Source organism: Alosa pseudoharengus, unplaced genomic scaffold (assembly GCF_046254945.1).
Source record: "Alosa pseudoharengus isolate Yale_2024_CS ecotype anadromous, Long Island Sound unplaced genomic scaffold, YU_APseudo_1.1 YU_APseudo_1.1_scf_15, whole genome shotgun sequence".
Classification (NCBI taxonomy): Eukaryota; Metazoa; Chordata; class Actinopteri; order Clupeiformes; family Clupeidae; genus Alosa; species Alosa pseudoharengus.
In genome coordinates this window covers 35,921,057-35,946,733 of record NW_027468620.1, presented here as the reverse complement: position 1 = coordinate 35,946,733, position 25,677 = coordinate 35,921,057, and the positions used below count along the sequence as shown (strand labels likewise).

The window sequence follows — 25,677 nt, the reverse complement described above, 5'->3', positions numbered from 1 at the left end:
TGATTGAGTTCTGTAGTTTTCAGGAGTCTGATTGAGTTGTGTAGTGTTCAGGAATCTGATTGAGATGAGTTTTGTAGTGTTCAGGAGTCTGATGAGTTGTGTAGTGTTCAGGAGTCTGATTGAGATGAGTTGTGAAGTGTTCAGGAGTCTGATTGAGTTGTGTAGTGTTCAGGAGTCTGATTGAGTTGTGTAGTGTTCAGGAGTCTGATTGAGTTGTGTAGTGTTCAGGAGTCTGATTAAGATGAGTTGTGTAGTGTTCAGGAGTCAGATTGAGATGAGTTGTGTAGTGTTCAGGAGTCAGATTGAGATGAGTTGTGTAGTGTTCAGGAGTCTGATGAGTTGTGTAGTGTTCAGGAGTCTGATTGAGATGAGTTGTGTAGTGTTCAGGAGTCAGATTGAGATGAGTTGTGTAGTGTTCAGGAGTCTGATGAGTTGTGTAGTGTTCAGGAGTCTGATTGAGATGAGTTGTGTAGTGTTCAGGAGTCTGATTGAGATGAATTGTGTAGTGTTTAGGAGTCTGATTGAGTTCTGTAGTTTTCAGGAGTCTGATTGAGTTGTGTAGTGTTCAGGAATCTGATTGAGATGAGTTTTGTAGTGTTCAGGAGTCTGATGAGTTGTGTAGTGTTCAGGAGTCTGATTGAGATGAGTTGTGAAGTGTTCAGGAGTCTGATTGAGTTGTGTAGTGTTCAGGAGTCTGATTGAGTTGTGTAGTGTTCAGGAGTCTGATTGAGTTGTGTAGTGTTCAGGAGTCTGATTAAGATGAGTTGTGTAGTGTTCAGGAGTCAGATTGAGATGAGTTGTGTAGTGTTCAGGAGTCAGATTGAGATGAGTTGTGTAGTGTTCAGGAGTCTGATGAGTTGTGTAGTGTTCAGGAGTCTGATTGAGATGAGTTGTGTAGTGTTCAGGAGTCTGATTGAGATGTGTAGTGTTCAGGAGTCTGATTGAGATGAGTTGTGTAGTGTTCAGGAGTCTGATTGAGATGAGTTGTGTAGTGTTCAGGAGTCTGATTGAGATGAGTTGTGTAGTGTTCAGGAGTCTGATTGAGATGAGTTGTGTAGTGTTCAGGAGTCTGATTGAGATGAGTTTTGTAGTGTTCAGGAGTCTGATTGAGATGAGTTGTGTAGTGTTCAGGAGTCTGATTGAGATGAGTTGTGTAGTGTTCAGGAGTCTGATTGAGATGAGTTTTGTAGTGTTCAGGAGTCTGATTGAGATGAGTTGTGTAGTGTTCAGGAGTCTGATGAGTTGTGTAGTGTTCAGGAGTCTGATGAGTTGTGTAGGTTTCAGGAGTCTGATGAATTGTGTAGTGTTCAGGAGTCTGATGAATTGTGTAGGTTTCAGGAGTCGGATGAATTGTGTAGTGTTTAGGAGTCTGATTGAGTTCTGTAGTTTTCAGGAGTCTGATTGAGTTGTGTAGTGTTCAGGAATCTGATTGAGATGAGTTTTGTAGTGTTCAGGAGTCTGATGAGTTGTGTAGTGTTCAGGAGTCTGATTGAGATGAGTTGTGAAGTGTTCAGGAGTCTGATTGAGTTGTGTAGTGTTCAGGAGTCTGATTGAGTTGTGTAGTGTTCAGGAGTCTGATTGAGTTGTGTAGTGTTCAGGAGTCTGATTGAGATGAGTTGTGTAGTGTTCAGGAGTCTGATTGAGTTGTGTAGTGTTCAGGAGTCTGATTGAGATGAGTTGTGTAGTGTTCAGGAGTCTGATTGAGTTGTGTAGTGTTCAGGAGTCTGATTGAGATGAGTTGTGTAGTGTTCAGGAGTCTGATTGAGATGAGTTGTGTAGTGTTCAGGAGTCTGATTGAGATGAGTTGTGTAGTGTTCAGGAGTCTGATGAGTTGTGTAGTGTTCAGGAGTCTGATTGAGATGAGTTGTGTAGTGTTCAGGAGTCTGATGAGTTGTGTAGTGTTCAGGAGTCTGATTGAGATGAGTTGTGAAGTGTTCAGGAGTCTGATTGAGTTGTGTAGTGTTCAGGAGTCTGATTGAGTTGTGTAGTGTTCAGGAGTCTGATTGAGTTGTGTAGTGTTCAGGAGTCTGATTAAGATGAGTTGTGTAGTGTTCAGGAGTCAGATTGAGATGAGTTGTGTAGTGTTCAGGAGTCAGATTGAGATGAGTTGTGTAGTGTTCAGGAGTCTGATGAGTTGTGTAGTGTTCAGGAGTCTGATTGAGATGAGTTGTGTAGTGTTCAGGAGTCTGATTGAGATGTGTAGTGTTCAGGAGTCTGATTGAGATGAGTTGTGTAGTGTTCAGGAGTCTGATTGAGATGAGTTTTGTAGTGTTCAGGAGTCTGATTGAGATGAGTTGTGTAGTGTTCAGGAGTCTGATTGAGATGAGTTGTGTAGTGTTCAGGAGTCTGATTGAGATGAGTTGTGTAGTGTTCAGGAGTCTGATGAGTTGTGTAGTGTTCAGGAGTCTGATGAGTTGTGTAGGTTTCAGGAGTCTGATGAATTGTGTAGTGTTCAGGAGTCTGATGAATTGTGTAGGTTTCAGGAGTCGGATGAATTGTGTAGTGTTTAGGAGTCTGATTGAGTTCTGTAGTTTTCAGGAGTCTGATTGAGTTGTGTAGTGTTCAGGAATCTGATTGAGATGAGTTTTGTAGTGTTCAGGAGTCTGATGAGTTGTGTAGTGTTCAGGAGTCTGATTGAGATGAGTTGTGAAGTGTTCAGGAGTCTGATTGAGTTGTGTAGTGTTCAGGAGTCTGATTGAGTTGTGTAGTGTTCAGGAGTCTGATTAAGATGAGTTGTGTAGTGTTCAGGAGTCAGATTGAGATGAGTTGTGTAGTGTTCAGGAGTCTGATGAGTTGTGTAGTGTTCAGGAGTCTGATTGAGATGAGTTGTGTAGTGTTCAGGAGTCAGATTGAGATGAGTTGTGTAGTGTTCAGGAGTCTGATGAGTTGTGTAGTGTTCAGGAGTCTGATTGAGATGAGTTGTGTAGTGTTCAGGAGTCTGATTGAGATGAGTTGTGTAGTGTTCAGGAGTCTGATTGAGATGAATTGTGTAGTGTTTAGGAGTCTGATTGAGTTCTGTAGTTTTCAGGAGTCTGATTGAGTTGTGTAGTGTTCAGGAATCTGATTGAGATGAGTTTTGTAGTGTTCAGGAGTCTGATGAGTTGTGTAGTGTTCAGGAGTCTGATTGAGATGAGTTGTGAAGTGTTCAGGAGTCTGATTGAGTTGTGTAGTGTTCAGGAGTCTGATTGAGTTGTGTAGTGTTCAGGAGTCTGATTGAGTTGTGTAGTGTTCAGGAGTCTGATTAAGATGAGTTGTGTAGTGTTCAGGAGTCAGATTGAGATGAGTTGTGTAGTGTTCAGGAGTCAGATTGAGATGAGTTGTGTAGTGTTCAGGAGTCTGATGAGTTGTGTAGTGTTCAGGAGTCTGATTGAGATGAGTTGTGTAGTGTTCAGGAGTCTGATTGAGATGTGTAGTGTTCAGGAGTCTGATTGAGATGAGTTGTGTAGTGTTCAGGAGTCTGATTGAGATGAGTTGTGTAGTGTTCAGGAGTCTGATTGAGATGAGTTGTGTAGTGTTCAGGAGTCTGATTGAGATGAGTTGTGTAGTGTTCAGGAGTCTGATTGAGATGAGTTTTGTAGTGTTCAGGAGTCTGATTGAGATGAGTTGTGTAGTGTTCAGGAGTCTGATTGAGATGAGTTGTGTAGTGTTCAGGAGTCTGATTGAGATGAGTTTTGTAGTGTTCAGGAGTCTGATTGAGATGAGTTGTGTAGTGTTCAGGAGTCTGATGAGTTGTGTAGTGTTCAGGAGTCTGATGAGTTGTGTAGGTTTCAGGAGTCTGATGAATTGTGTAGTGTTCAGGAGTCTGATGAATTGTGTAGGTTTCAGGAGTCGGATGAATTGTGTAGTGTTTAGGAGTCTGATTGAGTTCTGTAGTTTTCAGGAGTCTGATTGAGTTGTGTAGTGTTCAGGAATCTGATTGAGATGAGTTTTGTAGTGTTCAGGAGTCTGATGAGTTGTGTAGTGTTCAGGAGTCTGATTGAGATGAGTTGTGAAGTGTTCAGGAGTCTGATTGAGTTGTGTAGTGTTCAGGAGTCTGATTGAGTTGTGTAGTGTTCAGGAGTCTGATTGAGTTGTGTAGTGTTCAGGAGTCTGATTGAGATGAGTTGTGTAGTGTTCAGGAGTCTGATTGAGTTGTGTAGTGTTCAGGAGTCTGATTGAGATGAGTTGTGTAGTGTTCAGGAGTCTGATTGAGTTGTGTAGTGTTCAGGAGTCTGATTGAGATGAGTTGTGTAGTGTTCAGGAGTCTGATTGAGTTGTGTAGTGTTCAGGAGTCTGATTGAGATGAGTTGTGTAGTGTTCAGGAGTCTGATTGAGATGAGTTGTGTAGTGTTCAGGAGTCTGATTGAGATGAGTTGTGTAGTGTTCAGGAGTCTGATTGAGATGAGTTGTGTAGTGTTCAGGAGTCTGATGAGTTGTGTAGTGTTCAGGAGTCTGATTGAGATGAGTTGTGTAGTGTTCAGGAGTCTGATGAGTTGTGTAGTGTTCAGGAGTCTGATGAGTTGTGTAGTGTTCAGGAGTCTGATTGAGATGAGTTGTGTAGTGTTCAGGAGTCTGATGAGTTGTGTAGTGTTCAGGAGTCTGATTGCTGAAGGGAAGAAGCAGCCGTGGCCCACTGGTTAGCACTCTGGACTTGTAACCGGAGGGTTGCCGGTTCGAACCCCGACCAGTAGGCACGGCTGAAGTGCCCTTGAGCAAGCCACCTGACCCCTCACTGCTCCCCTTGAGCAAGCCACCTGACCCCTCACTGCTCCCCTTGAGCAAGCCACCTGACCCCTCACTGCTCCCCTTGAGCAAGGCACCTGACCCCTCACTGCTCCCCGAGCGCCGCTGTTGATGCAGGCAGCTCACTGCGCCGGGATTAGTGTGTGCTTCACCTCACTGTGTGTACACTGTGTGCTGAGTGTGTTTCACTAATTCACGGATTGGGATAAATGCAGAGACCAAATTTCCCTCACGGGATCAAAAGAGTATAAATACTAAATACTTAATACATCTGTAGTGTCTTCAAAGGTTAGATAACCGAAGCACATGGAGGACTTGTGGCTTTGGGAATGATGAAGTCGTGCTGGTCATGTGTGGTTCATACTGTTTCATTCTGAACTAACAAGTTCTGTCAGTTTGTTAAAAAATGTTGTGTAGGACATCCAGCATGTGTGTGTGTGTGAGAGAGAGAGAGAGCTGTTCCTGGCCTCAGTGGTAGTTAAAGCCTTGTGAGGAAGGTCCAGATTTGCAGCTGTGTAACGACTCTGAAGAGTGAAAGCACAAGTTTAAGTGGTCAAACAGGATGCTGTCACATTTTCCCTGCTGTCACTGTGTTAGTGTGTGTGTCTGTCTGTGTGTGTGTGTGTGTGTGTGTGTGTGTGTGTGTGTGTGTGTGTGTGTGTCTGTTTCTGTCTGTGTGTGAGGGAAATAAGAACACACACACACACACACACACACTTTACATTTTCCCTGCTGTCACTGTGTTAGTGTGTGTGTGTGTGTGTGTGTGTGTGTGTGTGTGTGTGTGTGTGTGTGTGTGTGAGGGATATAAGAACACACACAGTTTCCTTTGTCCACTTTCCCAGCGGTCCATTGTGGTCTTCTCTTCTGTCGTTCTCTAGAAGTAGTACTCCAGTGTTTCCTCCTACACACACACACACACACACACACACACAGACAGACAATTAGAGGAACACACAAAACACATTCCTTACGTCCTTCTCTGTTTACATTTATATCTACACATTCAGATATAGAGAAGGATGACACACACACACACACACACACACACACACACATCGAGACCCTTGGCCTGAGGGCAGTGTCCCACGTTCATTCCCCATGGCAGGAAACACTCAGACAGGAAGTGACCTCAGTGTCCATGCGGTCATGCTTCCTACTACTGTTCTTTCCTGTTTGTAGAAGTTAGTAGCCTCACTGAACTTCATGCAGCACTGCACAGGTCTTGCTGAACGTGCTGTTTGCAGTGCTGCACAGGTCTTGCTGAACGTGCTGTTTGCAGCGCTGCACAGGTCTTGCTGAACGTGCTGTTTGCAGCGCTGCACAGGTCTTGCTGAACGTGCTGTTTGCAGTGCTGCACAGGTCTTGCTGAACGTGCTGTTTGCAGCGCTGCACAGGTCTTGCTGAACGTGCTGTTTGCAGCGCTGCACAGGTCTTGCTGAACGTGCTGTTTGCATGGTGAAAAAGCCCAGCATGCATCACGTTCACCCCCAGACCTACACAGCGCTGAGTGAAGTGCCTCATACTGATATGTTCAGTTCAGTTTCTCTCTCTCTCAGATACACACAGACACACACACCCACACACCTGCATATCTCACAAGGACATCCGGAATCCTTCAAGGACATCCGGAATCCTTCTACTTGCCTAGTATCACTGCACAGTGCCCTGTTTGATCAGACTTACCGAATGCTCTGAAATGATTCGCACACGTTTGGTGATGCGTGATGTCTGTGGAAAGGTGTAGAAGTGTCTGGCAGCAAAGCATGCGTGTGGCTGACCCTTTGCCTGACTCATCCATCTTGGTAGTGTAGAGTGTAGTCATATCGTTGGGCACTACACTCTGGACTCCTCATAGGATAGACATCTGCCCTGATGGGCACTACCCTCTAGACTCATAGGATAGATATCTTCCCTGATGGGCACTACCCTCTAGACCAGCGGTTCCCAAACTTTTCCCCCCGCGTACCACCGCCTACATTCCGACTCGGCTCGCGTACCCCCACCATCCGACACATAAACACATAAAAACTTAACGCATTCTATAACCCCCCCCCCCCTCCGCGTTGACAATATTTTTCCGTTTCCCGGTTTTAGGTGCGTGCATTTGGTCAGTTAAAAAGTCATGAAAATTAGCCTGCATAGTAGCCTAACTACATCCACATACAATATCTTATAATAGGCCTACAACAACGCATGACAAGGATGTATTCGTTTGGACAACATTAGGCTATACAGCCTAGAAAGGCTAAACTTAGGCTACCTTTAGTTTGTTAAATGTAAAGCCCAGCTTAATGTTACCCTTCTTGCCCATCTGAAATAACTCCTAGCTTTGCTCCTTCCCTCCTTTCTGTTTTTGTTGTTTTCAAAAACCTGTTATATCCGCAAAACTTCCCCCCCACGGACCATCCAACGCATTCAAAAGTAACGCATTCTATTAGCTATTCCAGGTGTCAGGTGTAATAAGCTGCCCTTTTTTTGATGAACACATACAGAGTTTATAAATGATATCCTTTAATTTCATGTTTCCATATCATTATGACCTGATTCGAAATTATGTATTTATTCATGAATTAATTACAAAAGATTTAAAATTGACAAAAAAATTAAAATTCCGCCATAGCCCTTTTCATCTCGCGTACCCCCTAGAAGCAGCTCGCGTACCACCGGGGGTACGCGTACCACAGTTTGGGAATCCCTGCTCTAGACTCATAGGATAGATATCTGCCCTGATGGTCGTGAGCTGATTCCATTGGTCTGGAGATGGAGGACTCACAGGACATTGGGATGTGTGATATGTGTATGAGTGTGAAAGCGGTGTGTGTGTGTGTGTGTGTGTGTGTGTGTCTGTCTGTGTGTGTGTGTGTGTATGTGAGTTGTATCTGTGTAGTTCAGCTGGACTGCCTGGACTCTCTCTGTGTGGTGAAAATATAAATAGAAGATGAAACTCTTGAGTTTTCATGCAGGCTGCAGTTCTAAAGTCACATTGATGCCTCAAGGATGACTAATGAACTATGACATTTTCACCTTCACCTAACATTTGATCCCTTCTGAGAGCCCCCCCCCCCCGCCATTACTCTGTCCCATGCTGTTGCAAAGCCTTGCCCTCACGCACACACACACACATGCACACACACACACACACGCACATGCACACACACACACACACACACACACACACGCACACACACACACACGCACATGCACACACAAACACACACACACACACACACACACACACACACGCACATACACACACACACACACACACACACACACGCACACAAACACACACACACACACACACACACACACACACACACACACACACACGCACACACACACACGCACACAAACACACACACACACACACACACACACACACGCACATACACACACACACACACACGCACATACACACAAACACACACACACACACACACACACACACACACACACACACACGCACATACACACACACACACACACACACACACACACACACACGCACACACACACACACACACACGCACACACACACACGCACACACACACACACACACACACACACACACACGGCTTCACGCGAGGCTTCACGCGGCCGCTCTCACACGCAGTCCTCTTCTCTCTGTAAGCAGCCAAGGAGAACGTGCGGCGCAACCGGCAGAGCCGAACCTTTCTGGTGGAAAATGTCATAGGGGAGCTTTGGGCGGAGCTGGCGGAAGGTAGAGTCTCTCTCTCTCTCTCTCTCTCTCTCTCTCTCTCTCTCTCTCTCTTTTACTTCCTCTCTTTCCTTCTGTCTGCTTTTCATTCTCTGTAACACTCACACACACACCCCTCTTTCTCTTGCACAATGTATTTGCCCTTGCTGTTTCCAACACTGCTGTGGCTCCACACCCAACCAGGCCGAACCATTCCCTTGCTTAGCAGGGGGGGATTTCCTTCTTTAGTGTCAGATGTACCTCACAATCTCAGAGTCCTTTGGGCCCTATGGCTCCACCCTACAGTAGAGTATTTGGGCCCTATGACTCCTCCACCCTACAGTAGAGTATTTGGGGCCTATGGCTCCACCCTACAGTAGAGTATTTGGGGCCTATGGCTCCACCCTACAGTAGAGTATTTGGGCCCTATGGCTCCACCCTACAGTAGAGTATTTGGGCCCTATGACTCCTCCACCCTACAGTAGAGTATTTGGGGCCTATGGCTCCACCCTACAGTAGAGTATTTGGGCCCTATGACTCCTCCACCCTACAGTAGAGTATTTGGGCCCTATGGCTCCAATCCTCTACAGTAGAGTTTGGAGGCCATATGGCTCCAACTCCTACAGTAGAGTATTTGGGGCCTATGGCCCTGGCTCTGAGGCATTTAGATCTATCCGTGGGGCTATCCCAGGGTTAGAGGAGCTTTCCCAAAGTCAAAGGGGCTCTCAAGGTCAGAGTGGGTATCCCAAGGTCAGAGGGTCAGTGGAGGTGAGCAAAGGATGCAGTTTGTGTGTGTGTGTGTTGAGTGTAACGGGGGGAGGGGGGATGATCAACATTGTTAGAAAGCAACTACACACACTCAGCACACACAGTCTACTACAGAGCTCTGCACAGATAAACAAACACGCACACACACACACACTCACTGACAGAAGCTATCATCAGTGCTAGAGGTACTAGCAAAATAGCTGAGTCATGGTGTAGTACATCACCGCTGCTCACTGCAGCAAATGCAACACAGAGACACACACACACACACACAGACTTAGTTGAGTCATGGTGAAGTACATCACTACTGCTCACTGCAGCAAATGCTGCACGTACACACACACACAGACACACACACACACACGCACACACACACAGACTTAGCTGAGTCATGGTGAAGTACAACACTGCAGCAAATGCAGCACGTACACACACACACACACACAGACACTCACACACGCACGAACACACACACACACACAGACACACACAAACACACTCACACACACACACACACAGACTTAGTTCAGTCATGGTACAGTAGAGGTACTAACAAAATAGCTGAGTCATGGTGAAGTACATCATCGCTGCTCACTGCAGCAAATGCAACACTGCAACACACACACACACATACAGACAGACCTAGCTGAGTCATGCTGCTCACTGTAGCAAATGCAGCACACACACAGACTTAGTTGAGTCATGGGGAAGAACATTACCTCTCCTCACTGCAGCAAATGCAACACAGAGACACACACACACACACACACACACACACACACACACACACACACAGACTTAGTTGAGTCATGGGGAAGAACATCACCTCTCCTCACCGCAGGAGACGGAGCCTGGTGTTCACCGGAGAACGTTCTAGAAGCACACTGCGCACGCCTCAGTGAGAGTGTACTGCGCACGCCTCAGTGAGAGTGTGTTGCCTAACTTCTGACTCAGTGAGAGAGTGATCTTAATGATGCCTCAGTCAGAGTGTATGGTGGGTCTGAGAGCTGAATAATCTCTCTGTCACGTCATCCATGTACAACAGCTATGAGGTCATCAATGTGCGACGGAACCCTGGTGTTTTCTCCAGAGGTGAATGCAGTGAGAGGTTAAGTCATGGTCATCATGACCCTAACCTGGACCGGTGTCTTAATCTGCATTCCTCTTAAAAAGCTACATCCCAGAGTGCCATCTCAAACCCCAAGCATTCCGTACATGTCTCAACGTCTACCTGTGAGCCTCTGCACTTGGGGCACCTCTGACACATAGCCAGTGATACCTAAATGCCCCCCACACACACATACACACACACATGCACATGCAGACACATACACGCACACACACACACACACACACACACACACACACACACACACACTCACGCACGCAAGCCATGTTCTGTATTTGTCCCTTCCTACCCCAAATGACCCCCCCCCCCCCCTCCCGTTTATCCCCAGGTGACCGTTACGTGGTGGTGGACTGCGGTGGCGGCACAGTGGACCTGACGGTCCATCAGATCCGCATGCCCGAGGGACACCTGAAGGAGCTGTACAAAGCCTCAGGTAAGCTGCAGGGTCAAAGGTCACTGCTAAGAGTTATGGGTCACTGCTAAAGGGTTATGGATCACTGCTAAGGGTAATAACTCACTGCTAAAGGGTTATGGATCACTGCTAAAGGGTTATGGATCACTGCTAAAGGGTAATAGCTCACTGCTAAAGGTCTATATAGGCCAGTGCTAAAGGGCTATAGGCCAGTGCTAAATGGTTATGGATCACTGCTAAGGGTAATGGATCACTACTTCAGAGTTATAGTTCTCCTGGAGTTACCTCTGGAGTCAACAGTGCCACCTGACACCATGATCCTCTCCTGCTCCTCAATAAACGCACACCTGCTCATTATCTTCACCTCTCTCTCTCCTCTCTCTCTCTCCTCACTCTCTCTGTCCTCTCTCTGTCCTCTCTCTCCTCTCTCTCTCCCTCTCTCCTCTCTCTCTCTCTCCTCACTCTCTCCCTCTCCTCTCTCTCTCTCTCCTCTCTCTCTCTCCTCTCTCTCTCTCCTCACTCTCTCTGTCCTCTCTCTCCTCTCTCTCTCTCCCTCTCTCCTCTCTCTCTCTCTCCTCACTCTCTCCCTCTCCTCTCTCTCTCTCTCCTCACTCTCTCTCTCTCCTCTCTCTCTCTCTCTCTCTCTCTCTCTCCTCTTCGTCTCTCTCTCTCCAGGCGGCCCTTATGGCTCTATCGGTATTGACTATGAGTTTGAGAAGCTCCTGTGTAAGATCTTCGGCCAGGACTTCATTGACCAGTTTAAGGTCAAGCGCCCAGCCGCCTGGGTGGACCTGATGATCGCCTTCGAGTCTCGCAAGCGGGCCGCGGCGCCAGACCGGACCAACCCACTCAACATTAACCTGCCCTTCTCCTTCATCGACTACTACAAGAAGTTCCGCGGGCACAGCGTGGAGCATGCCCTCCGCAAGAGCAAGTGAGTGGAAGAGAGAGAGAGAGAGAGAGAGAGAATGTGTGAATGAAGGAGGGATGAGAATGGAGGAAAGAGAGAGAATGAAGCAATAGAGTGGAGAGAAAGAGTAGAGGAGAGAGAGATGGAGAATGAAGTGATAGAGTGGAGGAGTGAAGGAGAGAGAGAGATGGAGAATGAAGTGATAGAGTGGAGGAGTGAAGGAGAGAGAGAGATGGAGAATGAAGTGATAGAGTGGAGGAGTGAAGGAGAGAGAGATGGAGAATGAAGTGATAGAGTGGAGGGAAAGAGTGGATGAGAGAGATGGAGAATGAAGCGATAGAGTGGAGAGAGAGAGATGGAGGGTAGGAAGCGATAGAGTAGAGGAGTGGAGGGGAGAGAGAGATGGAGGTTAGGAAGCGATAGAGTGGAGAGAAGTGAAGGAGAGAGAGAGATGGAGGGTAGGAAGCGATAGAGTGGAGGAGTGGAGGGGAGAGAGAGATGGAGGGTAGGAAGCGATAGAGTGGAGGAGTGGAGGGGAGAGAGAGATGGAGGGTAGGAAGCGATAGAGTGGAGGAGTGGAGGGGAGAGAGAGATGGAGGGTAGGAAGCGATAGAGTGGAGGAGTGGAGGGGAGAGAGAGATGGAGGGTAGGAAGCGATAGAGTAGAGGAGTGGAGGGGAGAGAGAGATGGAGGGTAGGAAGCGATAGAGTAGAGGAGTGGAGGGGAGAGAGAGATGGAGGGTAGGAAGCGATAGAGTAGAGGAGGGGAGGGGAGAGAGAGATGGAGGGTAGGAAGCGATAGAGTAGAGGAGTGGAGGGGAGAGAGAGATGGAGGGTAGGAAGCGATAGAGTGGAGGAGTGGAGGGGAGAGAGAGATGGAGGGTAGGAAGTGATAGAGTAGAGGAGTGGAGGGGAGAGAGAGATGGAGGGTAGGAAGCGATAGAGTAGAGGAGTGGAGGGGAGAGAGAGATGGAGGGTAGGAAGCGATAGAGTGGAGGAGTGGAGGGGAGAGAGAGATGGAGGGTAGGAAGCGATAGAGTGGAGGAGTGGAGGGGAGAGAGAGATGGAGGGTAGGAAGCGATAGAGTAGAGGAGTGGAGGGGAGAGAGAGATGGAGGGTAGGAAGCGATAGAGTAGAGGAGTGGAGGGGAGAGAGAGATGGAGGGTAGGAAGCGATAGAGTAGAGGAGGGGAGGGGAGAGAGAGATGGAGGGTAGGAAGCGATAGAGTAGAGGAGTGGAGGGGAGAGAGAGATGGAGGGTAGGAAGCGATAGAGTGGAGGAGTGGAGGGGAGAGAGAGATGGAGGGTAGGAAGCGATAGAGTAGAGGAGTGGAGGGGAGAGAGAGATGGAGGGTAGGAAGCGATAGAGTAGAGGAGTGGAGGGGAGAGAGAGGTGGAGGGTAGGAAGCGATAGAGTAGAGGAGTGGAGGGGAGAGAGAGATGGAGGGTAGGAAGCGATAGAGTAGAGGAGGGGAGGGGAGAGAGAGATGGAGGGTAGGAAGCGATAGAGTGGAGGAGTGGAGGGGAGAGAGAGATGGAGGGTAGGAAGCGATAGGCCACTGAAGGCAGACAGGGTGGCTCTCACGGGAGATGGCGCTCTGTGTCTCCTCATTAAGCCATGATTCATCCCAATGAGCCACAGTGTTTCGGAGCAGAGTGGAGAAGCTGAAATCAGATCCGCCTTTGATGCAGTGAGCAAGAGACCAGGTCACATCCATTTATCCAGTGAGCAAGAGACCAGGTCACATCCATTTATCCTACCTCCACCAACGCTAGCATCTGCTCTCTAATATCATAGCTTAACCTGCCGATACCACAGCCTTCTGTTACCACGTCATCTGCACCTACTGCTTGCTGGCCAAGTTTCCTAGCTACTATACTACCACCTACAGCTTGCTAGCCAAGTTTCCTAGCTACTATACTACCACCTACTGCTTGCTAGCCAAGTTTCTTAGCTACTAGGCTACCACCAGCTTGTTTTGCCTTTACTTGTGCATCAGCCCTTCTCGGCTCAGAACAGGTGTGTTGTGATCCCAGCCTGACCAGGTCAGCCTGATGGGCAGAGACAGATCATCTGTTCACACACACAAGCTGTCTGAGCTGTCTGCGCTCTTCTCAACGTCTCGTTAAGTGAGCGGTCATCTCCTTCCTCTCCGGATCTCTCCGCCACGGTCATAGTGTGCTGTTCCTGTCAGCTCGCTAAGCACTTTGTGTGCATCGCACAGCCTCATTACGGAGTGTCCCGTGGCCAGCGAAGGGACGCTGCTCTGCTCGGTCATCACTTTCTGCTCTGCGGCACTGGATGGGATCTCATGACACAGCGGGACTCCCAGCCCTCAGCGGCCCAGCGGCCATCTTACGCGTGCAGAGGCCACAGGGGGGGGGGGGGACGTAGATCTCAGTCGCCCTTGAAATGACATTTTGCAGATGGGTCGTGAAACGTGTTACATCTGAGCCACTCTCCATCTCAGGGCACAGGACTCGTCCTCAGTGTTTAGATCAGAAATACTGACACATCACGTCCACAGTGGACAGGTGTGTACAGTTGCACTAGACTAGACAGAAACAATCATATTTCCTCCATTAACGTAATCTTCTATTGGATCTCATTTGGATTATATCTGTGGATGCTAGTCAGTGCACTGATGCATTTTAGGATGAAAATTGACGTTTAATAGTTATGGAATAGTCCATAATGCATTAAGATGAGAATTGATGTTTAATAGTCATGGAATAGCCCATAATACAACAAGCCCCATCATGCCCAAGTGATTTAATATAAATTATTCATTTTTTGTTCTGTTATGGCCACATAAAATAGGATACAAATGGCCATTCTTTCCTCTTTCTAATTCTATGGTCAGGTCTGTACAAAATTAACGGGCGTGGCTAGTCTACATTGGTTCACGGTGACATCCTGTTGATGACCTCACTGTCTGGCACCCTTAGCTCTCGTGGTCCAGTCGTGATTGTCTCTCTGGCTTCTAACAGGCTCTCAGTGGACCAGGATGCAAACAGAGGGAGCAACGCGTGCCGCCTTTCTGTCTGTGTGTCCGTCCGTCCGTCTGCCTGACTGACTGACTGTCTGTGGGTCTGTGGGTCTGTCTGTCTGCCTGACTGTCTGTGGGTCTCTGGGTCTGTCTGTCTGCCTGACTGTCTGACTGACTGACTGACTGTCTGAGTGCCGTCCCTGAGGGCCTCCTGCTTTCCTGGTACATGGCGTCATCCTGCCCTCATGTGAGCCCAGAACTCCTCGGCTCTGGGGAACGTCTGTTAGGAGACACCGGCCACAGGAACCCGATACCACAGGGGTGACCCATCCGTCTGTTGCCCTGGTCATTACGGGCTCATCTTTCTCTGGACCCCAGGAGGAGTAAAAGAATCGCAGTATCGATTAAGACCGGAGAAAGCACAGTTGCTGAGTGCAGTTGCATTTTGGATCGAAGGAGGAATGGATTAACTTTATAAATCCCCAGAGGGGGAACTAATTTGCTACCCTGGACAACATACAGCAACAGAACAGCAACAAGACAGCGATAAGGACAGTACAACATCCAACAATAAATCCTGGCCCCAGACATACAGTAGACACTGAGAGAGCGCAATAGTCCACCACAACTTCCCTGGTACCCACAATGATGTGCAAAATGCAATATACAGAACGAACTATGCCACCCCTGGCAGAGTGCCGTATTTGAGCTAGCATATGCTAACTATGCTACCCTTGGCAGAGTGCCATATTTGAGCTAGCATATGCTAACTATGCTTCCCTTGGCAGAGTGCCATATTTGAGCTAGCATATGCTAACTATGCTTCCCTTGGCAGAGTGCCATATTTGAGCTAGCATATGCTAACTATGCTACCCTTGGCAGAGTGCCATATTTGAGCTAGCATATGCTAACTATGCTTCCCTTGGCAGAGTGCCATATTTGAGCTAGCATATGCTAACTATGCTACCCTTGGCAGAGTGCCGTATTTGAGCTAGAATATGCTAACTATGCTACCCTTGGCAGAGTGCCATATTTGAGCTAGCATATGCTAACAGTCTCTGCATTTGAGATCTGTGGGAAGTATGACTGTGTGGGCTTGGCTGCATGGACAGTGCAGTTTGTGTGTGTCCAGCCTTGGTCCTATGTGTTATAGCTCTGGTCGCTTCCTTGCATTTCAGTTGCAGACTTGGCCACTGATGTAGCATCTCTGATGTTGCAACCAGCTGTGAGGAAAGCCAGATGTCCGACCAGTCTCATTCAGACTGAAGCCAGATGTGTGATCAGCTCTTTGGGCCTTGCGAGGTCTTTCTCCCACTTGCTGTAATATAGAGAATTGCATAAATCCAGTCCTGTTACTCGCTGGCCACTCTCCGGTATGCTGAAGCACGCACAGTGTTACGGGACGTGGACGCTTACTCAGGAACTAAAGGCTGTAACTATGATAAAGCTAACTCATCTCAGGAGCTAAAGGCTGTTACTATGATAAAGCTAACTCATCTCAGGAACTAAAGGCTTTAACTATGATAAAGCTAACCCATCTCAGGAGCTAAAGGCTGTTACTATGATAAAGCTAACTCATCTCAGGAACTAAAGGCTGTTACTATGATAAAGCTAACCCATCTCAGGAACTAAAGGCTGTAACTATGATAAAGCTAACTCATCTCAGGAACTAAAGGCTGTAACTATGATAAAGCTAACTCATCTCAGGAGCTAAAGGCTGTAACTATGATAAAGTTAACTCACCACTCCACTCCTGCAGCAAGTTGCATTTCATGTTCATATTCAAATAAGCTTTATATGTTCAGATAAGCTCAAGCGCTATTTAGAATGACTTGTCTGTCTATCCACAGATAGATTGGACCATCTCTCCTTAGTCAGGATGTGTGAAGAGCTTACTCTAAGTTTTGTAGACAAGACTGCATATGTCTGCTGTTTTACTGGCCAAACTGTCAGTGCCTGGAGTCTGGACTTTGCTGATTCTCCCTCTCTCTCCCTAGCCTGGCTAGCGCCACCACTTCTCAATTTTTAATCAAAATTAGGGCGGTAGTTTCCAGGCTGCCTTAGCAGCGTGAATCAAATCGCGCGCAAGGCAGCATGGGAACACCCAGGCTACTCTCTCCCACTCCTTCTTCTTCTCTCTCTCTTCATCTCTCCATCTCCCTTGTTAACTATCTCCTATTCCCCTCTCTCTCTCTATCTCCCTCTATCTCCCTGTTTCTCTCTCCATCTCTCCATCTCCCTTGTTAACTATCTCCTATTCCCCTCTCTCTCTCTATCTCCCTCTATCTCCCTGTTTCTCTCTCCATCTCTCCATCTCCCTTGTTAACTATCTCCTATTCCCCTCTCTCTCTCTATCTCCCTCTATCTCCCTGTTTCTCTCTTCATCTCTCTCTCTCTATTTCCCTGTTTTTCCATCTCTTTATCTCTCTCTCCATCTCTCTTCATCTCTCTCTCTCTTAATCTCTATCTCCCTCTCTGTCTCTGCACCTCCAGTGTGGACTTTGTGAAGTGGTCCTCTCAGGGAATGCTGAGGATGAACCCTGATGCCATGAACGCTCTCTTCAAGCCCACCATCGACCACATCATCCAACACCTCAGTAAGTTCCTCTCCTCATAAACAACCCCACCATCGACCACATCATCCAACACCTCAGTAAGTTCCTCTCCTCATAAACAAGCCCACCATCGACCACATCATCCAACACCTCAGTAAGTTCCTCTCCTCATAAACAAGCCCACCATCGACCACATCATCCAACACCTCAGTAAGTTCCTCTCCTCATAAACAAGCCCACCATCAACCACATCATCCAACACCTCAGTAAGTTTCTCTCCTCATAAAGAACCACAGTATCTTGCAAACACAACCACACTATCTAGTGCACTCTCCCCATAGACAACCACACTACCTAGTACACTCTCCCCATAGACAACCACACTATCTAGTACACTCTCCCCATAGATAACCACATTATCTAGTACACTCTCCCCATAGACAACCACATTATCTAGTGCACTCTCCCCATAGACAACCACATTATCTAGTACACTCTCCCCATAGACAACCACATTATCTAGTACACTCTCCCCATAGACAATCACACTATCTAGTCTAGTGCACTCTCCTCATAGACAACCACACTACCTAGTACACTCTCCCCATAGACAGCCACATTATCTAGTACACTCTCCCCATAGACAACCACATTATCTAGTGCACTCTCCCCATAGACAACCACACTACCTAGTACACTCTCCCCATAGACAATCACACTATCTAGTCTAGTGCACTCTCCCCATAGACAACCACACTATCTAGTCTAGTGCACTCTCCCTATAGACAACCACACTATCTAGTACACTATCCCCATTGATAACCACACTATCTAGTACACTCTCCCCATAGACAACCACATTATCTAGTACACTATCCCCATAGATAACCACACTATCTAGTACACTCTCCCCATAGACAGCCACATTATCTAGTACACTCTCCCCATAGACAACCACATTATCTAGTACACTCTCCCCATAGACAACCACATTATCTAGTGCACTCTCCCCATAGACAACCACACTACCTAGTACACTCTCCCCATAGACAATCACACTATCTAGTCTAGTGCACTCTCCCCATAGACAACCACACTATCTAGTCTAGTGCACTCTCCCTATAGACAACCACACTATCTAGTACACTATCCCCATTGATAACCACACTATCTAGTACACTCTCCCAATAGACAACCACATTATCTAGTACACTATCCCCATAGATAACCACACTATCTAGTACACTCTCCCCATAGACAGCCACATTATCTAGTACACTCTCCCCATAGACAACCACATTATCTAGTACACTCTCCCCATAGACAACCACATTATCTAGTACACTCTCCCCATAGACAACCACATTATCTAGTGCACTCTCCCCATAGACAACCACACTACCTAGTACACTCTCCCCATAGACAATCACACTATCTAGTCTAGTGCACTCTCCCCATAGACAACCACACTATCTAGTCTAGTGCACTCTCCCTATAGACAACCACACTATCTAGTACACTATCCCCATTGATAACCACACTATCTAGTACACTCTCCCCATAGACAACCACATTATCTAGTACACTATCCCCATAGATAACCACACTATCTAGTACACTCTCCCCATAGACAACCACACTATCTAGTACACTCTCCCCATAGACAACCACATTATCTAGTGCACTCTCCCCATAGACAACCACACTACCTAGTACACTCTCCCCATAGACAATCACACTATCTAGTCTAGTGCACTCTCCCCATAGACAACCACACTATCTAGTCTAGTGCACTCTCCCTATAGACAACCACACTATCTAGTACACTATCCCCATTGATAACCACACTATCTAGTACACTCTCCCCATAGACAACCACATTATCTAGTACACTATCCCCATAGATAACCACACTATCTAGTACACTCTCCCCATAGACAACCACACTATCTAGTACACTCTCCCCATAGACAACCACATTATCTAGTACACTATCCCCATAGATAACCACACTATCTAGTACACTCTCCCCATAGAGAACCACATTATCTAGTACACTATCCCCATAGACAACCACAGCACCCAACACTTTGTTTGGTACTGGTTAGCGCTTTGGACTTGTAACCGGAGGGTTGCCGGTTCGAACCCCGACCAGTAGAAACGGCTGAAGTGCCCTTGAGCAAGGCACCTAACTCCTCACTGCTCCCCGAGCGCCGCTGTTGATGCAGGCAGCTCACTGCGCCGGGATTAGTGTGTGCTTCACCTCACTGTGTGCTGAGTGTGTTTCACTAATTTATGGATTGGAATAAATGCAGAGACCAAATTTCCCTCACGGGATCAAAACGGTATATATACTTATACTATATATACTACTTAAGTACACTCAGCTGGCCTGAAAGCAGCAAAGCTGAAATCGGAGTTGTTTTTTAACCAGCAGTAGCAGCTGTCCACACACTGGTCTGTTGTTTTGACATTTTTGTCTGTTCACTCTGTGTCTGTTGTGGTCCATTAACTGCAGTTGGCTGTAGCTCTTATTCATTGTAATTGCCCTGTCCACATTAACTGCGTTACATCATGTCTGAATGGGGTCATCATGATGCTGTGATCACTTTGACCTTTAGGACACAGTCAGCGGTGCAGCATATTGACATTGCATCGGGTCATGCCCTCAAATGACCTTCAGCTATGCTAGCTCTCACACAGTGCTGTGAATGTGTTTGCGCGTTCTCTCACCCCTGTGTGTGTGTGTTTGTGTGTGTGTGTGTGTGTGTGTGTGTGTGTGTGTGTAAGCGTGTGTGTGTGTGTGTGTGTGTGTGTATGTATGTGTGTGTTTGTGTGTGTGTGTGTGTGTGTGTGTGTGTGTGTGTGTGTGTGTGTGTGTGTAAGCGTGTGTGTGTGTGCTGTGTGTGTGTAAGCGTGTGTGTGTGTGCTGTGTGTATTCACTCCTTGTATGTGTGAGAGAGAGTCAGAAAGAGATATATAAAGAGGGAAGTATATTCTTATGTGTGCGTGTGTGTGTGAGAGAGAGAGAGAGAGAGAAGGAGAGAGAAAGAGAGGCTGGAAGAGAGGGTGATGTGCCATTTTGAAATCTCAGAGGAGACATTCAGGAGATGAACAGTACCCCTGGGCACTCTCTTTCTCTCTCTTTTTCTCTCATTCTCTCTTTCTTTCTCTCTCTCTCTCTCTTTCTTTTACTCTCTTTCTTGCTCATTCTTTCTCTCTTTCTTCCTTTCTCTCTCTCTCTCTCTCTCTCTCTCTCTCTCTTCAATTCTTCCTCTTAAAATAAATGATCTAAATTATTCATGGAGTTTTGGGCGGGGTAAATCTAGGTCACTCAGCCCTGGCCTCTGCTGTGTGTGTGTGTGTGTGTGTGTGTGTGTGTGTGTGTGTGTGTGTGTGTGTGTGTGTGTGTGTGTACAAGGGAGTCACCCAGTGGAACTGAAGCCCAGAACACTGTAATGTGTGGTGTGGGTGGAGTTCCAGTGAGTAGTGATGTAACGTGTGGGAGGAGTTCCAGTGAGTAGTGATGTAACATGTGGGTGGGAGGAGTTCCAGTGAGTAGTGATGTAACGTGTGGGAGGAGTTCCAGTGTGTAGTGATGTAATGTGTGGGTGGTGGTGGTCCTAAAACATCTTATGCTTCTGTAACTCATCATGAAATGGACTAAACTGATGAAGTTTCTCCTCTCCTCTCCTGTCCTCTCCCCTCCTCCTCCTCCTCCTCTTCTCTCCCCTCCTCTCTTCTCATCTCCCTTCCTCTCCTCCTCTCCTCTCCTCTCATCTCCCCTCCTCTCTTCCTCTCCTCTCCCCTCCTCCTCCTCTTCTCTCCCCTCCTCTCTTCTCATCTCCCTTCCTCTCCTCCTCTCCTCTCCTCTCATCTCCCCTCCTCTCTTCCTCTCCTCTCCCCTCCTCCTCCTCCTCCTCTTCTCTCCTCCTCTCCTCTCTTCTCATCTCCCTTCCTCTCCTCCTCTCCTCTCCTCTCATCTCCCCTCCTCTCTTCCTCTCCTCTCCTCTCCTCCTCCTCCTCCTCTTCTCTCCTCTCCTCCTCCTCTCCGTCCTTCCCACTGTCCCCCTCTCACAGCTGAGCTGTTTGACCGCCCCGAGGTGACGGAGATCAAGTTCCTGTTCCTGGTGGGCGGCTTCGCCGAGTCTCCGCTGCTGCAGAAGGCGGTCCAGGACATGTTGCAGGGCCGTAGCCGCATCATCATCCCGCACGACGTGGGCCTGACCATCCTCAAGGGCGCCGTCCTCTTCGGCCTGGACCCCGGCATCATCAAGGTGCGCCGCTCTCCGCTCACCTACGGCGTAGGCGTCCTCAACCGCTGGGTGGACGGCAAGCACCCGGCCGACAAGCTGCTGGTCAAGGAGGGCACGCGCTGGTGCACCGACGTGTTCGACACCTTCATCGCGGCCGACCAGTCGGTGGCGCTGGGTGAGACGGTCAAGCGCAGCTACACGCCGGCCAAGCCCTCGCAGCAGGTCATCGTCATCCACGTGTACTGCGCCGAGAAGGAGCAGGTGGGCTTCATCACCGACGCAGGGGTCCGGAAGTGCGGTACGCTGCGGCTGGACCTGAGTGGCACCGACCCCCCCCCACCGGCGCCGGGCGGCGGACCGACCCGACGTGAAATCCAAACGCTCATGCAGTTCGGCGACACCGAGATCCGTGCCATGGCTGTGGACGTGGCTACCTCGCGCAGCGTGAAGGCCAGCATTGACTTCCTCAGCCAGTAGAGCAGACTGCAGCAGGGCCTGGGGGGGTGGGGGGGGAGGGAGAAAGGGATTATGGGAAATGGAGTTCTAGTACACAACACCATTAGAGATCTCTGTCCCCTTCACTATCTTTTACTCATCTACCCTCCCCTTCCACACACACACACACAACCACCCCCCACCCACACTCACACACACACACACACGCACACACACACACACTCACACACACACACACACGCACACACACGGACAGACACACACACACACACACGCACACACACACACACACACATCGTTTCCCTCAAAGGGACAGTCGTCTGAATGTCAAACCCGTCATTATTGCTCTCTTTTGATTTCATTTGTGTTTATTTCTTGACTGGGTCTGTGAAGCCTCTCACTCTAACACTAGAGGCACCCACTGTCCTTACGTCTCCACACCATCTCTCTCTCTCTCTCTCTCTCTCTCTCTCTCTCTCTCTCTCTCTCTCTTCGTGTGTAGATAATTTCTTTTCCTTTAGCTTCCTGTAGTTTAGCTTTCTATTAGATCCAGCTGTTGCGGAGTGTTTTGGCCCGTGGGTGTACTTAAGAGTCAGGAGATGTCATTCCGCTGCTGCCTTCCTATCTATCTATCTATCTATCTATCTATCTATCTATCTATCTATTTATCTATCTGTCTATCTATCTATCTATCTTTCTATCTATCTATCTTTCTATCTGTTGACTGGTTTCTTCTCCTCTCTATCTTTCTCTCTCTCACACACTTTGTCAGAATAGATGTGCTGTGAGGTCATCCTAAAGCGGAGGTTTGCAGCCGTGACTGGTATCACCATGGTAACCCAATCTCACACCAGGAGATGGACCAATGAAATCACAGTACAGTCAGCAGGGGTGTCCTAGCAGCTCCTGTCAGAATTGGGCGAGGGGAACGTCCGACAGGCATCGGAAGACGTTTCCCGCACGGAGGTGATTTAATCATCACTTGGCCACTCTGAGGTTACTGGCGCTAATCTACAGCTCGCTCACGAGCAGAAGAAGCCCTGACAGGGCTCAGTGATGCCCAGTGGAGTTACTGTAGCCTTGGGCAGTGGAGTTAGCCTTGCCCGGTGGAGTTAGCTTTGCCCAGTGGAGTTAGCCTTGGGCAGTGGAGTTAGCCTTGCCTGGTGAAGTTAGCTTTGCCCAGTGGAGTTAGCCTTGCCCAGTGGAGTTAGCTTTGCCCAGTGGAGTTAGCCTTGGGCAGTGGAGTTAGCTTTGCCCAGTGGAGTTAGCCTTGCCCAGTGGAGTTAGCCTTGCCCAGTGGAGTTAGCCTTGCCCGGTGAAGTTAGCCTTGGCCGGTGAAGTTAGCCTTTGCAGGTGGAGTCTCTCATACTCTTGCTGTGTGAACGCTGGAGTTTCTCCTCATAGGCTGAAACCGTCAGGACAACGAGTGTCCCGCCCACCTGAGCAGCGACAGCCAATAAAACAGCAGCAGGTGCTGTTCTCACTTGCAGTAGTTCTAGTGCTGTTCTAGTGTTCTAGTCCGGACGAGTTCACCTGCAGGTGCTGTTCTAGTGTTCTACCCTGGTGGAGTTCACCTGCATGTGTTCTTCTAGTCCAGAGGATTTCACCTGTAGTGTGTGTTGTTTTCATGACGCAGGGGCAGCATTGGCCAGTGCCATCGGTGTGCCGTTTGCTCACGCTCTTGTACAGAGTCTCTATGTTTTTGATTTCTGTAGATTACAAACCCAATGTTGGATTGTATTTCTAGCATTTAGCGCAGTGTGAGTCCGTAATGGTCTACGTGTAGCACCAGATAGACCTACTCGGTTCTATGTTCCTGCACTCTGTCCCTGAGGCTTGGTTCTATGTCCCTGACGCTTGGTTCTATGTCCCTGACGCTTTGTGTTCTACTGTAGCACACTGTCCTGGCTAGCGTAGTTACAATGTTTCAAGGGCTTTGTGATATACAATGCAACCTTTTAGTTTTCTTTGCACAATTCCAGATGTAGTCGTCTTATGAGTCATGTTGGCTAGAATTGTAGTTTTCACACAGCTTTGAAACTATGGTTACCGTAGAACCAAACTTTTTCTCACCAAAAACTTCCGAACCTCTCACTTCCTCACAAATCACTCCGTTCCGGCGTCTTGTGACAGAATCCCACTCCTCTTGTTCTGTCCATTCTGTCCACTGACAGGACATCTATCGTGCTTCCTTTCTCGCATTCCTCGCTGAAGCTTGTTCCTCCATCCCCTCCCCATTCAGTCATGTTGATTTGAAAAAAGAAAAATCCTAGAATGTGAAGTATTTCATATCGCAGCATCAGTCATTGTGAGGAAATAGGAGCTGCTGCTAATCGCTACGTGTGTAAAGTGAATCTAATGAAAAAGCCATGGCTGTCCACTCACTGGCTGGCGTGCTGAGCTGTGTTTGTGTTTGTGTTTGTGACTGAATGCAGTGACTGACTGGAGCCGGTGGGGTGGAGAGCAGTGCAGGACAAACTTCCTCAAGTTAACTAATCACGTTTGAAATATGCCTGTTTATTTCTGTATATACAGTATTTAAAAGAATATTGTACAGGTTTTTAGCCTTATTTTAGCAGCTTAAAAGCAGAGCATGAACCGTGTGGCTGTGTGTTTGAGTGAATGTGTGTGTGTGCACTTGTATCCTTTTATGAGTGTGTGTGCGCAGGCTTTTGTGTGTGCGCATGTGTGTGTTTGTGTGTTACAAGCACATGTGTATCACCCTCACCAGCTCATATATATAGTAATCATAAATAAAAACACAGAAAAGGGGGGAAAGAAAAAAAGATGAGAGAATGTATGATGCCTATATGTGGTTCTGTAATCAACTTTGCTTTTTTTTTTTTTCAAAGAGAAAGAAAAAAAAACTTGAATACCTTTTGCCCTTAACATGACTAATGGTTGTGCTTGTGCGGTTTGAATTGAGGGATTCTGTGTTTTGGTTTCAGCAGTAAGTGCTAATCTATTAGCCCTGGTTGTGTAGTGCCCAGCATTACTGAACCTTTACTATAAGCAATAGCAGAACTCGCTAATGAGCGCGATCAGGCGCACTAGCCCTTTGTGTTTAGCATCATGCTTCAACCACACAGAGGATCTGCTTCCACGCCTCACACCCAAATGCTCAATAAAAAACCCAACTCACACAATCACTCTCAGACTCATCCCTTTGCATCTTTTATCCAGAACAGTAACAAACGCTACACTTTTAATATTTGAAAATTTTTTGTGTAAAATCTTGCAGTGCAGTAGGTGTATGTAAACAATTGGATCCATTAGGCACTGACTGATTTAAATGTCTGAAAACGATCTGAAAAAACAGCGTTCTTCCAGGAAGAAGCTGACATAGCATGCCTGAAAACATTTATCGCAAAGAATGATATCACCATATCGACATACAGACAACACGGTCTGAAAACTCAATCTTAGGTATGTCCTTAGGAAGGCCTTTGGAAATGTAATAATCTTATAATCAGAATAGTGCCTAAATATTTGACCTTGTCACATGTCAGAATCCCTTCGGCTTCTTAGAAATGAGTTAGAAGCATGGCTGCCAAAGACCCCTCAAGTGGCTGCAATATGATAGGCTCTGAGGATTTATGGGGGTTGGACAGTGTGTTCTCTTTAGCAGAGTTTAACCAATGGAATGCTAGTGTTTGTGTTGCATCACAGAAGTCACATCATTGGCTGTTTGGAGGCAAACTGTTGAAAATGGTCCAATGGGAGCCTTTCCTTCCTCGTCTGAAGCATGGGGGATCTCTTTTCTGATTGGTTGATAATGTA

At 47.5% G+C, this 25,677-nt stretch overlaps 1 protein-coding gene across 2 annotated transcripts in view; it reads left to right on the top strand.

Annotated features, from left to right (window-relative positions):
- hspa12a (heat shock protein 12A) overlaps window positions 1–25,043 on the top strand; it is a 53,378-nt gene extending 28,335 nt beyond the window's left edge. Inside the window, exons 7-11 of one of the 2 annotated variants that reach the window (XM_076286317.1) lie at window positions 8,361–8,447; window positions 10,649–10,753; window positions 11,408–11,666; window positions 17,124–17,227; window positions 21,266–25,043. In XM_076286317.1, the coding sequence (XP_076142432.1) occupies window positions 8,361–8,447; window positions 10,649–10,753; window positions 11,408–11,666; window positions 17,124–17,227; window positions 21,266–21,918 (1,208 nt within the window). In that variant the 3' untranslated portion in view covers window positions 21,919–25,043. The remainder of the gene's footprint in view (window positions 1–8,360; window positions 8,448–10,648; window positions 10,754–11,407; window positions 11,667–17,123; window positions 17,228–21,265) is intronic. The other variant, XM_076286318.1, reaches the window with a different exon arrangement.
- The last annotated feature ends 634 nt before the right edge of the window (window positions 25,044–25,677 follow it).